The sequence below is a fragment of the Odocoileus virginianus genome, chromosome 28 (genome assembly GCF_023699985.2).
Source record: "Odocoileus virginianus isolate 20LAN1187 ecotype Illinois chromosome 28, Ovbor_1.2, whole genome shotgun sequence".
NCBI classification, from domain to species: domain Eukaryota; kingdom Metazoa; phylum Chordata; class Mammalia; order Artiodactyla; family Cervidae; genus Odocoileus; species Odocoileus virginianus.
In genome coordinates, this window is record NC_069701.1 from 28,541,724 (window position 1) to 28,559,947 (window position 18,224).

Consider the following 18,224-nt stretch of genomic DNA (forward strand, 5'->3'; position numbering starts at 1 on the left):
TCAAAGATAGTCTCTTGCCTTTATAGTTAAAATCTGGATCACCTATGAGGATATCAGATGAGTAAATAGTTCATCACTCCACTCCCTTGTGAACTGACAAGCTTTAGTGGTTCTGGGGAAGTTTACAGGCATTAATACTCTGGCTCTTAGCTCACTCATTAATTGCAGCTAATATTTATTTAGTTGATGCCATTTGCAAAGCTTGGGAAGTACATCGTGGGAAAGGAAGTATAAGACAAAGACTTTACAATCGAGTTGACAAATGTAAGAGACTCCGTGTGTCTGAGTGTGGTTATTGCTCATAAAGTCATTGTATCTTGGTACCGAAAAGGACCCTAGAAACCAATCAACTCCCCCAACTACTGATGAGGAAAACTCAGAGAAAGAGAGACCTCATCACGGACTGAGGCTAAGGCAAGGGGAATGGCATTGTTGCCAGTAGAGTTGGATCTTAGACAGGATGGGGCTCAGTGCAGGGAGCATCTTGCTGTAGGAAACAACTCTCTTTGGTCCCAGTTGACCAGTTAGTCACCGTGGTCCACATGATTCACATTCAGTGTGTTGCAGAATTTTATTACTGTTTTCCCTTATTACCTGCAAGAGCAGGACTCAAGCATGAGTAAATATTGATATCTGTTGTATAATTTTCCCACTACTGTTTGGGGGTACGCTGGCTGCCATTTGATCTGAACTCCTTGAACAGAAGAGAAAAGGAGAGGAATTATTTCATTCTAACAAGAGCCTTCCACTAAATAACAGAACTCTATCCCTCTCTTTTCAATTAGTAGATTCCTCCAAAGTTTGAGTGCATTTTGCAACACAGTTCTGTATCTGCATAAACTTCAAGATTACACTTTTATCAGAAAATAATGGGGCACCAGGAAGAGGAGATTTAACCATTGAAATCACATGACTATCTACAGGACATCAAAGATTCTTGATGGAAATGCCTGCATTATGCTGGTTATCACAGCAGAGAGAGATGTGCTGGTCATTGACTGTATTGGAGGCTTACCGGGCACTGGATTGAGAGGCCTCCAGTTTAATGATTTGCCTTCATGTTCCAGGGTTTCCCAGGTGACACAATGGTAAAGTATTCACCTGCCAATGTAGGAGACGTGGGTTCGATCCCTGGGTCGGGAAGATCCCTTGGGGTAGGAAATGGCAACCCACTCCAATATTCTTGCCTGGAGAATCCCATGGATAGAGGAGCCCGGTGGGCTACACAGTCCAGGGGGTTGAAAAGAGTCAGATAGAACTGAGTACACACACAGAGAATGTATAAGGAGAGGAGGAAAACTAAATTGGACTAAGAAAATTACATTTTGGCATGAGATGCTCAGTGTTTGGCGGCTGCTTCTCCTCCTGGGTAATCAAGAGCTTGCCTGGGCCCCACGGGACCCCTGACGGAAAGCAATCTTCAGTGGCTTCTCCTTGACACTGCTCAGGGTCCTAGCACAACGCGTCTTTTCCCAGTCTGCCGGGAGATTTCTATACCATGAAGATAGGTCTGAAGTATCAGAGAAGGGGAGAAATTTTAAGGTCAAAAAATTTCCTAGTGAGTAACCTTATTGAAAGTAGATCCTTCTTGAAATTCTCTGGCCATTTCCACTGACCCTGTCTTCCTGCTTGTGCTGCTTGCTTCTTACGCTACAGTGTCTGTCTGATTTATCGGTCCTATTTCCTTTCCCAGCTCCATTGATGAAGATGTACCCCAAGGCCCAGTCCTTCATCCCCTGCTAGTCTTAAAGCTTTCTTCTTGGGGAGATGAATTCTACTTTAACCCTTCAGTTATGTGCTGACCAAAGGTCAATGACTTGTTGAGGAAAAAACTCAGGGTCTTTGAGGAACTGACTGAAAACTAGTGAGACCAAAGCACAGGAGTGAGAAGAATGTCCCACGATTCAGAAAGCAGGCAAGGTCCAGATTCTGCAGGGCCCTTATGGGCCTTTGTGAGTAGTTTGGGTTTAGTTTTAAATTCAGTGGAAATCTGCGGAACAGTTTTAACCATGAAAGTAACATGTTTAAATTTGCATTTTACATCATTCTGGCAGTTGCTAGCACAATGGCCCAGGTACAGCAGCTTGGGTTATAGCTTGGTAATAACAGAGGTGGAAAGAGTTGCTGTCATTCACTTGCTAAGCCATGTCTGACTCTTTGTGACCTCATGGACTGCAACCTGCCAGGCTTCCCTGCCCTTCACAACCTCCTGGAGTTTGCTCAGATTCATGTCTGTTGTGTTGGTGATGCTATCTAAACCATTTCATCCTCTGCCACTCCGTTCTCCTTTTGCCTTCATTGCTTCCCTGTATCAGGGTCTTTTCCAGTGAGTCAGCTCTTCAACTCTTATTCTATGTAAAATCCACAGACTCATCTCTGAGTCCTTCAGCAAAAATGAGTTTGTGACCATGCACGCCTGCCAGGAATCATATGTCAAAATCAGTGTATGATTTTACCACAAACTAAATAAACCTCTGCAAGCCATATCTCTTCTAATGAAACACTGTCACGTGACAGAGGTGGAAGCTCTCTGATCCCAGCAGTTCTGCTGCAGTATTGAATCTTCCAGCATCTTCTCTGTTTGCCCTCCTCTCTCTTCCCAATCCAGTGCTTCTCCAGGTCCTGTGGGTTCTTTGTAGACAGTGACTCTGGAATCTGTTCCTTCCTTCTCAGAACCCTAGCTCCTTCTTTTTTCATGACCAGCCACGGTACACTCTGGAGCACAGAGATCCATCCTGAATTCCCATGAGTCTTCTGCCATCCAGCATTTACCATACACTTCTTTGTCTACTTATTAACTTTTATTGTAATGCTTCATGTCTCCAGTGGGATAATTAGCTTCTGGAGGCAGAGCTGTTCGGTGGGGTTCACGGATGATGGTGACAGTGAACCAGAGGGCCCCTCCTGGTCAGTTTTGTGTAGCCTCTATCCCTGTGGCAATAGGGCCTTAACTGGAAATGACAGCGTACAAGAGACAAGACAAAGGGGGGATTAGGTTGGCACCGAAAGCCGGATTAACATTTGTTTTTTTGATTGTTTTCTGGGCCACATCACAAGGCCTGTGGGATTCTAGTTCCTTTACCAGGGATTGAACTAATGCTCCCCGCAGTGGAAGCACAGAGTCTTAACCACTGGACTGCCTGTGAAGTCCCAGGATTATGATTTCTTTGGAAATAGAGGCATCTCTGAAATTTGGAAAGCTGGTGCTTTTTTGACTGTTGGGGAAAAAAAACTGCCTTTTTTTGGTATAGTTCTTCATTGTTTACAAAATTGTTTTATACTCATTATCCATTGCTATCTTTCAACAAGCTTGGGAGAAGTATTATTAGTGTCATTTTTAGGAAAGAAAGCTGAAGGTTGGAAGGATGGTTTGACCAAGACCACAGACCCCAAATGTGTAAGAACCATGTCTCCAGCCCCAGTCTTCTGATACCAGGCAAAATCAGTTCAAGTCAGGCATGGAATTTTCACTGGGAAGATGCACTTTAAAAAATTATTTTTATTTGAAGGATAATTGCTGTACAATATTGTTTTGGTTTTTGTCATACATCAACCTGAATTAGCCACAGGTATACCTATGTCCCACCCTCTTAATCCTCCCGCCTATCTCTCACCGTTTCCCACTCCTCTTGGTTGTTACAGAACCTCGGTTTGAGTTTCCTGAGTACATTTCCATTGGTTGTCTATTTTACATATAGCAGTGTATATGCTTCCATGCTACTGTCTCCTTCATCTTACCCTCTCCTTCCTTCCCCCGCCCCAACCCATGTCCATAAAAGGATGCACTTTTTAATTCTGTCCTGAAGAAGTTTGCAATCTAGTGAGCAATGGATGGGTAAACACATTAACTCTTGCTCCAAGGTTTGAATTAAGTGAGGGTGAATAAGGACACATACAAAAAGCTGGGGTGGGGGTGCCTGGAGGTGGGAGTGATGAATTCAATCTCTGTACTAAACAACAGCTGCTCTGGGAAGCTTTCCATCCGTGAGTGGTTACGAGGAATGGCTGAAAGCAGGTGTGGGTGTACGGAGATAGCAGAATGGCCAGGAGGAGAAAGACAGTGTCATTTCTTATGTACGCTTTGGTGCTGGAGGATGTAGAGCAGTGACAGCTAGAGGGTGGTTGATGACCACATCTGGGTGGGTCACTTTAGGCAGGATGGGAAGGTCCACACACCTATCTTCCAGCTTAATTGATTTCATGGAGCTCCCTGTGAAGCCCTGTGTTTTTGTGGGCGTCTGTCGTTTTGATAATGCTGGAGGTTGAATGTGGTAAGACCGAGCTTGTCTCTTTGTGAAATCAAGAATCTGAAAAGATGGCATGATGCAGTCCAGCCTGCTAGGGTTGCTCTCATGTCTCCTCTTTGTTTCCCAAATCTTCATTGCTCTAAATACCCAAAATGTCTTCTCCTCACTCCATCCCTTTGTCAATCTTTGTGAACCTTCTTCAGTTTTTAATTTAACTAGATGCTTATTCCAGAATCGACATTATGGCAGTTGCATGTGGATGGTGGAATAAATTTATTCCACATGTTTCTAATTCATTTACACTTAACTCATCAAAATGCCCACACGCTTTTTTTTTTTTATGAGGTAGTTAATGGCTAAGATGTTTTGTTAGCCTTTGAGTTGGGCTCTTAAAACATTTTCTTTTTTCTTTAGTAATACAAAGCCATAACCTGTAAAGGGAGCGTGTATTCCATTAACTCTTACTGGGCTAAAAACTTAGTGTGTCAAAGAGTTAAATGGGCATTCAGCCTCATTATATCCCATTTCCTCCCTTCCTTGCCATTCTTTCTCTACAGTCAAAGAAATAGATAAGCACATATTTAAATAAAATTCACATGCCGTTTGGTCCAGAAACTTACATTTTAAAATGTACCCAGCAGGGACAGATTTTCATTGCAGTGTTACATGTAGTAGCAAAAACAACTATCCTAAATGTCCACAAAGGGAGGAATGACTGAATAAGCATCAGGTGCAATCACAGTGTAGACGGCTGCATTTAAAATGTTTACATAAGCGTATCTTTAGGTATTGGGATGAATTACATCAATTATCAACAGAGAACGATTTTTAACATATGATACTATTTTAATAGATATAAACTCACTTTCACCCACTGTAAACAATTAGAAAATCTTCTTTCTTTATGTGTGTTTTTATTAAGAAAAATAATTTAAAAAATTATTTATTGGCGGCATGGGCTCTTCTCTAGTTGCAGTGAGCAGGGGCTACTCTTTAGTTGAGGTGCATGGGATTCTTATTGCAGTGGCTTCTCTTGTGGAGCTCAGGCTGTAGTTGCCCGGGCTTCAGTAGTTGTGGTGCATGGGCTCAGTTGCCCCACGGCATGTGGGATCCTCTCAGGCCAGGGGTCTAACCTGTGTCCCCTTCGGTGTCAGGCAGACTCATAACCACTGGAACACCAAGGAAGTCCCTATATGGATAATCTTCAAGAATGGTAAGGGAGGAGGCTTCCCTGGTGGTCCAGTGGTTAAGACTTCACCTTCCAACACAGGGGATTTGGTTTGATCCCTGGTTAGGGAGCTAAGATTCCATATGCCTCAGGGCCAAAAAGCTAAAGCTTGAAACAGAAGCAAAATTTGTAACAAACTCAATTAAGACTTTAAATAATGGTCCACATTAAAAAGAATCTTAAGATTATTCTTATAGACAAACAAGCACTGAACTTTCAAGTCTGGTTGCCACTTACCCTCAGCTCAGCCTTTTCAACATAAGACGAGGCACATTAATTTTAACCATGCATCTCTGTTTGCTCTGCAGTTTTTAGAAATTGGTACAGTCCTGTGTGCTACCACCTTCATCCTTCTTTGCCTGCAACTGATCTTGGAAAGGGCTGTGAATTGTTTATCCAGGTGTGCAAAACCACAGTAGTTATTCCTTGATGGTTTTAGGGGGATGTCAGTGGTACTAGTGGTAAAGAACCCACTTGCCAATGCAGGAGACATAGGAGACCTTGGTTCAGTCCCTGGGTTGGGAAGATCCCCTGGAGGAGGGCCGGGCAACCTGCTCCAGTATCCTTGCTTGGAGAACTGCATGGACAGAGGAGCCTGGTGGGCTACAGTCCACGGGGTCACAAAGGGTTGGACATGACTGAAGCAACTTAGCACGCATGCACTGGCTAGATTAGCCCTCTCACTGATTTACTCTAGCTGCCTTGTTTTGCTGTTAGGGCATTTGAAGACCACCATTTGGCAAAGAGAAGCTGACATATTGTTGCTGAATCTTGCTTTTCATGTAAATGTGCAGAGGATAAGAAGATAACACATGGGTAGCTCACAAGTAAGTCTGCTTTCTTGATTAAGTCCAACTTCCACTGAGCTCATTCATGGAGCATCAAACCACTGAAGCAAAAAGAGGAAAGAAAGCAAGCTAATGGCAATTAAATGCATTTCATCTTTACAGTAATCTACATGGAGAAACTATTATTAGTCCTGCTTTACAGAAGAGGAAATTGAAACTAAGTTTTGCTGACCTGTTCAAGGTCACTCCAGGAATCAATGAGGTCCCCTTCTTTCCATTGTCCTAGATTACCAACCAATGTGTAGGTATGTGAGTCCATGGAAGCCATTTGGTGTGGGTGGTTTTATGATTTTTCCCAGGAAACTCAGCCAGAGCTTCCCAGTTGTTCCATCAAGTCTGTCTTTTAGGTTAATTGAATACGTCTCTACCCATGCCTCTGTGTATGCTGCCTCTGTTCCTCGGAAGCTTTCTGCGGGTATATAGGTCACACATTCCCAGGACATAAATCAATCAAGCAGGCAGCTTAGAGATCCTTATCCACTCAGACCTTTGACCTTCGCGGCTTGTGTCAACCAGAATGTGGGTGAAGAGAGCCAATGTGGGGACTTGGTGTCTTGGAGGAACGGAAGAAGAGCCCCCAGGAGGTGTATGGATGCTGGCACGGTGCTCTGGGGTTCAAGTCCTGCTGTAGCTAGGGGTAGACTAGTCTTTGTGGGGAAGGAGGAATTATGGGGAGCTGTACCTGGAATTGGCCATTCTGGACTGTGCCCACACTTCGCCTAGTTGCATTCACATGCGTCACTTCCTCTTAGTTTGCAGAATCCACCTGGGCTTCCCAGGTGGCTCAGCAGTAAAGAATTCAACTGCCAGTGCAGGAGACGAGGGTTCGATCCCTGGGTGGAGAAGATCCCCTGGAGGAGGAAATGGAAACGCACTGCAGTATTCTTGCCTGGGCAATCCCACAGACAGAAAAGCCTCAGCTACAGTCTGTGGGGTCACAAAAGAGCTGGCCAGGACTGAGCAGCTAAACAACCACTTGTGGAATCCATGCGATGGAACATTCTGTTTAGCCTCCTGAATGTTCCACTTCTCCCCAGGCTGCCGGGGATGTCCCTGAGCATCGACCTATCACAAATGTGCTCAGGTTTTCTAATCCCAAAGCAGATTCTCAAAACAGTCCAACATTTGGCAGGCAGCTATTTCTAGGTCGACAGTACACGCAGTTACGTGATACCCATCTTACAGCCTTATTGGTCAGAGAGCTGGGTTGAAGAAAACAGCTATTAGAAGATGCATTCACTGTGGCCATGTTTATACTCCTTTTGTCAACTAAAATGTGTTTGTTTAAACAAAGTCTTTGGTTTATGACAGTCATTACTCCCTCTCAGTAGCAGATAATGTGCTCGAATTTCGCAAGTGTATGTAAATGATCCAGAGTGGCTGGGCAGCTGTCTTCCGTCAACATTTTCACATAGCGATAATTCTCAGGAAAAGAGAAAGGCATACTTAATACATAGTGTTATACATTATCTGCCTTCTCAGTAACCCAGGTGACCCCCCTCCATTGTATGTGCTCATTTATTATTTCCCCTCTATTTTTAAAACCTAAATTTGATTTTTTAGCCAAAATATAAATAGGGGACTGGATGATTTCACAGAACTTCTGTGAGAATGTGAAATGGGAGTGTGTAAATGCTTTGTGGAATGAAAGCTCTGGGTACTGTTTTGTTGGAAATCAGGTCATATATTAAAACAAGGAAAGACAGGGAGCAGCTGGCTGGAGTATATATGGTCTCACTTTTCTGCTCCCATTGGTTTGCCTCTCAGGAGACGCACCACTTTGCTGCACACACAGAACCCACCCTGTGTCCTGGTGCAGCCACGCTGTTCTTTCCTTAGGGACACACATCAAATACTAAAAACACAACGTGGTGCCTCACTGCGATTGTGTTTATTTACAATGACGGCTTCCTTGAACCCTCCAAACATTTATCAGCATCCCAGAGGCCTTGTGGGTATCTCCAACATCAGAAGGTGCTCTTTCCACTGAGTGAAACTGTTAGTTGCTCAGTCATGTCTGGCTCTTTGCAACCTCATGGACTGTAGCCCCCCAGTCTTCTTTGTCCATGGAATTCTCCAGGCCAGAATCCTGGAGTGGGTAGCTGTTCCCTTCTCCAGGGGATCTTTCCAACCCAGGGATCGAACCTGCATCTCCTGTGTCTCCTGCATTGGCAGGGGGTTCCTTTACTCTCTGAACCACCAGGGAAGCCTAGTGGGGGAGTACAATTTTGTCACTGAATCTGCATCAGAGTATTGGGTAAAGATTCCTGAAATTATAAACTTTGGTGATTAGAATGTTGCCTGAAAAAACAACAACAAAAAAAGAACGTTGCCTTAAATACCTACTATTCTTCTGAAGTTTTTTATTTTGTTTGTGTTTTTTAATGTGAGGTTTTCATTGGGTTTAAGCTTTGTGGAACCAAATATTATAAATCCCCAAAAGCCATTTTTAAATACCCACAATTGCTTTCAGCCTACCAGAGACCAGGATTGTCAAAAGAATCATTCTTCCCTATAGTAATCTATAAGATCAGTGGAAGTCTAATACATTTTTAGTAGGATTTGCTTTTTTAGAGACTAACAAGTTGATTCTAAAATTCAACTGAAAAAATTAATTAATGACAATAGCCAAAAAGTTTTGTAGAAAGAATAAAAAGGGGAAATTTGTTATAGAATAAAACTCCCCAACACCCCACAATAATAAAAGTGGAATGGTCTTATAACAGGATCATATATTAGTTCAGTAGATAGAGTCCAGAAACAGATACATGTATATATAAAGTAATCCACCTATTTCTAAGGCCCCATATGACCCAATGTATCTGCAGAATTCTACTCAATGACAATTGAAATCTGATTACAGAAGCCTTGAACATGAAGATCTTTAGTTTTTTTTTTAAAGGAATATATTCAAGGATTTTACCCAGTGCACCTCTAAAATGTTTTTCAGAAATCCTCTCCAAGTAGTCTTCACTCTCCCCAAATTGCAGACTCTTGGCAGCCCCCTCAAAATCTGCCCCTTTCTGCTCCACCTGGTTTCCTAACTCTAACCTCCCCAAGCCCTTCTCCTACACACCCACCGCCCTCATGTAGCAGCTCTACACCTATTTGTAACCATACTAATAGAGGGCAGCCCTCTAGAAGGGTGGTTCTTGTCCTAGTTTGGCTGCTTTTCTACAAAGCAGGAAGTTCTCATACTTATGGTGACTAAAATTCCCCAGTAGACTCTCAGAATTCTGATAAACAGAAATTCCCAACTTCATTTCTTTAGGAAATTAATGTCTCAAAGCTGACATTTTAAGTAATGAACTAGTCAGTAAAGGATTTGGGAAACTGTTGGCTATCTGCTTGGAAAAAATAAAGTGACATGTCTATATTTTACCAAATAAACACTTTGTAACTATGAGTTTCAGTAGATTAGAATATACATGATTAGATTTGGAACTTATGTATGTTTGTGAATATGTGCGTGCTAAGTTGCTTCAGTCATTACTGACTCTCTGCAGCCCTATCTATGGACTGTAGCCTGCCAGACTTCGCTGTCCATGGAATTCTCCAGGCAAGAATAATGGAGTGTCAGGCCTTCCTTCACAGGATCTTCCTGACTCAGGCATGGAACCCGTCTCTCTTAAAGTCTCCTGCATTGGCAGATGGGTGTTTACCACCAGCGCCACCTGGGAAGCCCATGTTTGTGTATATACAGGGGCAGTTATGGAAGTTTACCTCTAAGATTTGGGGTTGAAAAGTGAGAGAGGAGACTTCTATTTTATATATTTCCGATTGTTTTGAAGTTCTTTTATAATAAATTGTGTTACATTGGTAATGAGAAACAAAGTAGTGGATTTTGCTGGTGGTCCAGTGGTTAAGAATCCTCTTGTCAATGCAGGGGACACTGGTTTCATCCTTGGTCCAGGAAGATTCCACATGCCTCGAAGCGACTAAGCCCATGTGCCATAGCTATTGAAGTCCATGCATCTAGAGCTTTTGTTTAGCAATAGGAGAAGCCGCTGCAATGAGAAGCCTGCCCGCTACCAGGAAAAGTAGCCCCTGCTCACTGCAACGAGAAGAAGTCTTCGCAGTAACAAAGACTCAGTGCAGCCATAAATAAATAAAAGAAATAATTAAAAAAATAATAGTATAAGAAGCTTTTAGATAGTTTCTTTTTGAAAAAGCATCATTTCATAATGTATACAGATGCAAAACCACTGTACTAGGTATCCTACTTTTATTATAAAATATCATTCCCAGATTTTTTTTTCCATTAAAAGAAAAAAGAAAACCTTAAGTGTTAGCCTTGCTGGATAGTTATTGAAAGTAGTAGCCCTTGATGATTTATTGTTTAACAACTTTGTGGTTTCTACTGGGTCTTAGATCAGACATGTGGTCAAAGAATAGGAGAAGTTACCTGTTTTCATAGCTGTGACTGGGGTCCAAAACAGGAGCATGGAAACGAGTAAGAAGAGAAATGCCAGCCTAGAGGAGAGAGTATACACATAACACCCGGGAGCTTTTGTGATGTTCGTTTTTAACCCTAAATGAGTATGAGTGTTATCTGGCTCAGATATTCGCCTTGCTCTTATAGTGAGTTGTCGGGGCTGGGCTGAGTCCCAAAGGGCACCCCAGAACTTCCTCTGTTTTCATCATATATCAAGATTGGCTTGGGATGAAAGGTGCTTTCATGACATCAGTATGAAAGTGTAAAAGTGAAAGTATTAGTCGCTCAGTCTTGTATCCTCTCTCCATGGGATTCTCCAGGCAAGAATACTGGAGTGGGTAACCATTCCCTTCTCCAGCGGATCTTCCCAACCCAGGGATCGAACCTGGGTCTCCTGCACTGCAGGCAGATATTTTACCATTTGAGCCGTCGAGGAAGTCCCATGGAGGGACTTCCATGGAGGAAGAGTTTGAAGAATTCTTTGAAATTATCTCCTTTTACTCACTTGTACAGCTGATAAAACTGAGGCCCAGAGGGATAAAATGATTGCCATAGGTAATGATAGTGACATTTTAAACGCAATTCTATGGAATAATGGAAAGGAAGAACTTTTTCACTTGAGTCTTAAAAGTATCAGCAAACAAAAAAAGGTGCAGCCCTCCAGCCACTCAGCCCTCAGCCACTAATCCCACCCCTTGGCGAGCCTGAGGGAACTCAAGAGGGGGACCAACAGGCTGCAGGCTGCCCATGGTCCCTGACCATTGCAGCTGCCCCCAAAGGTGCACCCCGAGGGGACTCAGGAGAAGAAGGAACCAGATACTGGTCCCAGATAGCTAAGGTGCATATCAAAGGAATGACTTTAGTGAGTCCAGATTTGTTTTTTCCTTGTGTGGAAAAGTGCTAAATCCATTACCTTGAGATGTCTGTGTTTTCTCTCTCCCTCTCTTTTTAAAAACTTTTATATAGTATAGTTGCTTTACAATGTTGTGTTAGTTTTGGCTGTATAGCAAAAAGAATCACCCATACGTATACATATATTCCCTCTTTTTTGGATTTCCTTCCCCTTTAGGGCGTCATGAAGGACTGAGTGGAGTTCCCTGTAGTATACAGTCAGTTCTCATTAGTTACGTATTTTATACATAGAAGTGTACGTATATCAATCCCAGTATCCCAGTACATTCCACCAACCCTTCCCCTTTGTCGTCCATACATTTATTCTCTATGTCTGTGTCTCTATTCATACTCTGGAAATTTAAGTTCATCTGTACCATTTTTCAAGATTCCACATATAAGTGATCTTATAGGATATTTGTTTCTCTCTTTCTGACTTACTTCACACTCTATGACAGTCTCTAGGTCTGTCCATGGTTTTCTTTAGTTAATAGTAATCCTTTGATGTTGTGACCACCTTGACTTTGTTGCAAAAATTCCTGTATATCCTGGTTTCTCCCTTCCCTCTTCAGAGCAGTCCCTTGGAGCTATCTGCAAGGATGCTCCTGTGCTTCATGTTTTAAGAAAGTCCCTAAAATATAAAACATAACTCTCAACTTTTAGGTTGTGCAATTCATTTCAGTCAACAAAAGAGAGAACATATTTTTGGACAGGAAAGGTCTCCTCTCTTAAAATTCAGAAGAGGCACAGAACTGTTGTGGGAACTACCACGCCCCCTACCCCTGCCCACCCCGGGCCAGACATTGCTAATCAACCCCAGCTCGCTTCCATCAGCTGGACTCTGACCCAGCCTGAGATTCCTAGGCATCCACTATAACAGATCTGAATTGTCATGTAAATTAAAATATTTTGGGCCCCTCTTCTAAATGATGCATCTGTGTGATTCATGGTGTGGTAAATGCACCGTAGTTCAAGTCAGAAGAACCTAGTTTGACTCCTAAATGTGCTTGTTTCTAGCTCTGTGACACCATCTAAGTCCTTTAGTCTTTCTGGCTGGAACGGTTTTCTTGTCTCTGAAATGAGGGAGTTGAAGTAACTTTTAAGCATTTTTCTACCTCTGAAAAATGTTCTGATTCAAGGTTTGCAGACTTCCCAGGAAGAATTTATACTTACAACCATGTATTTTTTATAAAGACCGGAGGTGGTTCTCAGGTACTTTGTATATTACGAATCTATTTCGGATTCCTTAAGTCTTCAGTTCCTTGCTTTATCTGACTACTTCCTTCCATCTGCTGTGTCACTGACCCATATCTGTGAAACCAGAATTTAGATATTCAACTGGAAGAGATGAGGAAAGAGTCATTTAAAACCAGAGGAATTTCGGGACCCTCTTTGTCGTGGAAGACTTGAATGTTTTCACTCATCAGGCTGATCTAACCTGCATGTGTCCTGCCCACCCAGCCTCCCCCATTTATACCCGCTTGTGAACAGGAGGCTCTGCCAGGCAGACGGGTCTCAGTGTGGGTCCTCTGAGATCTCTGGCCCCCTTTCTCTCCCCTGCCCCTATGTGACCCACCTCCCTGTTTGTCTTCCAGGCCCCGCTTCCCTCCGGGCATATCCTCTCCTCTCGGTGATCACCCGACAGCCCACGGTCATCTCCCATCTGGTCCCCACCACCCCGGGAATTGCCCAGGCTCTGTCCCGCCACCCGGCCGCTGAAGCTGCCTCTGCGGAGGCCCCAGGCGAGAACCACGGCAGCAGTGAGTCTGAGACGGAGCAGCCCACGCCCCGGCAGAAAAAGCCCCGCCGGAGTCGCACCATCTTCACCGAGCTGCAGCTCATGGGCCTGGAGAAGAAGTTTCAGAAGCAGAAGTACTTGTCCACCCCAGACAGGTGAGGACACGGGGAAGGGACTGTTCCAGGTGAGGCCCTTGAGAAGGGAGACTCTTTTTGCTCTCACTGTGGCACAGAGAGCCACAAGGACTGTTCTAGGGTTTGTGCAGGGCACAAGGGCAGGAGTCTGTCCCTGTCTTGGCTCATGTAATTTCAGCCTTGGTTAAACAAAATCCAGCCCACCTGAGGGCTTCCCAGGTGGTGCAGTGGTAAAGAATCCGCCTGCCAATGCAGGAGATGCAAGAGACCCAGGTTTGATCCCTGGGTGGGGGAAATCCCCTCGAGCAGGAAATGGTCAATTCGTTCCAATATTCTTGCCTGGAAAATTCCACAGACCAAGGAGCCTGGTGGGCTACTTACAGTCCATGGGGTTGCAGAAGAGTCAGACACGACTGCGCCATTAAGCACACACATAGCTCACCTGAATTCCATCATACTTAGCCCCGGAAGCCTGCCTGATGTGAAGTTTTACTCCTCACTGCATCTCTGTATGTTAACTACTACAGTACAACAAGCATGATGAAAGTGAAAGTCTCTCAGTTGTGTCCGACTCTTTGTGACCCCATGGACTATACAGTCCATGGAACTCTCCAGGCCTGAATACCGGAGTGGGTAGTCCTTCCCTTCTCCAGGGGATCTTCCTAACCCAGGGATCGAACCCAGGTCTTCCACATTGCAGGCAGATTCTTTACCAGCTGAGCCACAGGGGAAGCCCAGCAAGCTTGTTTACCATACAACAAGCATGGTAGAGCTTAGCAAATGGTTGCCCAGGCACTCAGCGGGGAAACAGGTTTGGCGTTTAAAACCACTGACACTTAGGATCAGATGCACTGGGACTAGACCTGGAGTTGAGGTCCATGATCTTCCTAGGCTTCTCCCCACCCACTAACCCCCAACTGGCTCAGCAGGCACACCTGGCTCCTGCATGGCAGCCTGGATTAATGGGGCCGTGGAGCTGTCAGATGTCCTGATGGACTTGACAGGTAGCGAGTCAGAACCATTTGGCTGAGACCAAGGAGGACCTGGATGAAGGTCTCTTCTTTAAGCCCTTTTGAGATCTCAGTGAAGGTTGCTGTGACCCCTGCTTTACTCAGAGGCTTCTGTACCTCCCCACTTTCTTTAATTTAGCATCTTGGCAAAGAAATATGCTGCAAGAGTGTGTGTTCTACCTTGTTCTTTCAAACTCACTCTGGAATGACTGGCCTAATGTGTGACCCTGTTTATTGGAAGGATTTTCCAGGTACTTTTTTCTTTCTTTGCTTACTGCTTTGTCCATTTCAGGTCTGACCCTATTAAAGAGAAGGAAAGGAAACTCAAAGGCATCTCAAGCTGTTTATTAGCTGCTCAATAAAAATTTGAGAGAGGAGCCTGCAAGTCATTGACTAAAAGGGAATTTGTTTACTGATTCAGTTAGTGGAGCTCCCAGCAGCTGTGTGTAAGGCACTGTGGCAGGGATTATGGGTCCAGAAGATAGCAGAAAAGAGACCTGCTCTAAAGGAGGTCACAGGGAAGTATGTGGCTGCGGTAACCACATCATGACTTGGGGTGTGGATGCCAACATGTTCCCAAAGGCTCCAGGAGCACAAAGGTATTGCTGATTGTGTCCGGTGGCAGCCGGGAAGCCTTCTCAGAGGAGGCAGCACTTCAGAAGCACTTTGATCCCAGGAGGGAGAGGGCATCCCACAGAGGGAAACAACATGCAAAAGGCACAGAGGTGCTGCTGGGCATGCTGAGGGCCCTGCAGGTGGTCGGGCATCTCCAGCTTCAGGGGGGAGGGGGGTGTGGGGGGAGATGAGGCTGCAGAGATGGGAAGGACCCTGTATGTCTGACCAAAAGATGTGAACTTTGTCGTGCAGGCTGTGCGTCAGCAGCCGTGAAGAGCTGCAAGTGCTGTGGCCAGATTTATGTTTTATTTTTTTTAATTTTTGTTTATTAAAAAAATTTAGGCCATGCCCTATAGCATGTGGGATTTTAGTTCCTTGATCAGGAAGCAAACTTGGGCCCCCTCCATTGGGAGCATGAAGTCTTAACCACTGGACTAGCAGGGAAGTTCTGAGATTTACATCTCGGAATCCTCATATTGGTAGCCCCATAAGCAACAGAGAGAGAAGAGTGAGAAGAGATGGAGCAGGGAAAGCAGGTGGACAGAGTCCAGGGAGGGTCATTGAAGACTTGAATTAAGGTGGAGACAGAACAGAGATGAGAGAATAGATCGGAGATCTGTTCTGAAGCCGGAACAGACAGAATTTCCATTGGCATGAGGCAGAGAGTGGAGAATTCTGTGGCTTCTACATGGGCCACCAGGAAAAGAGGGAGAAGCATTAACTGAAGCTGGAAGGCAGAGGGCAGAGTGAGTTTGGTGAGGAAAGAGCACGTTGTTTTGGACATGTGTAATTTGGGGCACCTTCAGGCAGAGGATGGAGGCAGTTCTGTGATTTGGGGGTTAATAGATGAGATCTCTGGGCTTCCCTGGTGGCTCAGATGGTCAAGAATCCACCTGCAATGAAGGAGACCTGGATTCTATCCCTGGGTTGAGAAGATGCCCTGGAGAAGGGAATGGGTACCCACTCCAGTATTCTTGCCTGGAAAATCCCATGGACAGAGGGGCCTGGCGGGCTACAGTCCATAGGGTTGCAAGGAGTCAGATACAATTAAGTGACTAAGCACACACGTGCGCGCGCACACACACACGGTGTTCTGCTATTCTGATGCCCCCAGTGTAAGGAAGCGCCTCCTGTGCTCAGCACACATGGAGTAGAGGAGGTGGAGTGGGCATCTGGATTTATGAATCAGCACACTCAAGATGACATTCTAGGCTTATTTTAGAAGTCAGAGAATTTTTTTTTTAGCAGAAATGTTACTTCCAAATCAGCCTCCCGGGGCTTCCTGCTACCTGCCCAGGCACCTCTCAGGTGAGCTTGATTTACTTGCCTGCAGAGGAGGACCACCTGGCTGGCGTGGAGGCTGCCGCCCGAGCTGCCCCGCCAGCTGTTCCTCACCTCGTACGTGACCGGGGCCATGAGCACGCCTCCTCCCACGGCGCACACCCTCTTCCCCTGTGTTTGTTTCTCCAGTCTCCTAGGTGACCCCATTGAAGCGAATTTGCGCAGGGAAGTGAGAATCTGTAACCGCGGCAGGTAATGAGAGAGAGCTGATGACAGCGAAGTGTGTTTCTGGGGCCAGCATGAGTCAGGAGTGCATTTTTCCCAAGTGAGCTCATCCTGGTTGGCCAGTGCCGTGGCAGAGCTGTGAACTGATCCTTCCATTCACTGATGCACCTGACGGCCTTAGGTGAACTGGCCGGGAAGGCTGTGGGGAGGGGGAAGCCCTCTGCCTCCAGGGAGGTCTGGGAGACCCATGGGATGGCCTTCCCGGGCTCTTGGTGTTTAAATGAATAGCTATCTGGGATGCCAAATTATGGCCAGAAAGGTTATGGTGCAGAATTTACCTATGCCCCCCAAAGAGCTATCCAGAGATACCATGAACTGCTATATGGTTGTTAAAAACACTATTGCTTATGCTGTACCCACTGGGTGACAGACACTGTTAGGTGCTTTACATTAGCAGTTCTCAAAGGGTTTGGTCTTGGGACCCTTTTACGTTCCTAAAAATTTTTGAGCCCCACCCCCCCCAGAGAACTTTTGTTGGTTAAACTATTGATATTTACCAAATTAAGTATTAAAGTTGAGAAAGTTCAAAAATATTTAGTTATTCATTATGGGGTAACAATATTAGGCCTATCACATTAACATAAGTGTCAGTTTTTAAATTAAAAAACATTTCCAAAAGAGTGAGAAAAAATGGTCTTATTTTCACTTTTTCAATTTTATGTCTACCTTAATAGGAAAAGTTTAGATTCTCATATGTGCTTCTTGGGCTTCCCAAGTTGTGCCAGTGGTAAAGAATCTACCTGCTAATGCAGGGGACACAAAGGGTGCAGGTTCAATCCCTGGATCAGGAAGATCCCCCGGAGAAGGAAATGGCAACCCACTCCAGTACTTCTTGCCTGGAAAATTCTATGGACAGAGGAGCTTGGTGGGCTACAGTCCATGGGGTCTCTGAGTCGGACACGACTGAGCACGCACACACACCTGGGATGCAGGGCTTCATTAGTGGGGAGGGTGAGGACTGCTAGCACCAGGAATTTATTGGCTTCAGTCTGTTAATGACTTTCAATAAAACTGTCAGCTTACAGTAGCCCTTTTACGGGCAGCAGATAGGTGTGAATGGGGATTGAAGCCAGGAGCTGAAGTCCTTGACGGAAAATGGTTTTTATTATTGGAGATTGAATTGGGCACTCTGGTCCAAGCGGGGGGTCTGAGAAGTGCGCCTGGCACTCCAGGAGCCACACCTGGAACCTTCACTCCTGTCCCACTGGTCTCCCTGATGGTGAGGTGTCGCTTGTTACTCCTCAGGTAGAGAAAGTTGAAGCTGAGGTGCTGAGCTTAGTCACTCAATCGTGTCTGACCCTTTGTGACCCGTGGACTGTAGCCGGCCAGGCTCCTCTGTCCATGGGCATTCTCCAGGCAAGAATACTGGAGTGGGTTGCCATTCCCTCCTCCATGGGATCTTCCAACCCAGGGATCGAACCCAGGTCTCCCGCATTGTAGGCCGATTCTTTACCAGATGAGCTACCAGGGAAGTCTCAGGGAAGCTTGGGTGCAGCTGCGGATGTGTACCCA

At 45.0% G+C, this 18,224-nt stretch overlaps 1 protein-coding gene across 1 annotated transcript in view; it reads left to right on the forward strand.

The window, feature by feature from the left end:
• Window positions 1-18,224, forward strand: part of BARX2 (BARX homeobox 2) — a 75,644-nt gene that overhangs the window by 47,264 nt on the left and 10,156 nt on the right. The window contains exon 2 of the mRNA XM_020887672.2: window positions 13,245-13,542. Coding sequence (XP_020743331.1) covers window positions 13,245-13,542 — 298 coding nt within the window. The remainder of the gene's footprint in view (window positions 1-13,244; window positions 13,543-18,224) is intronic.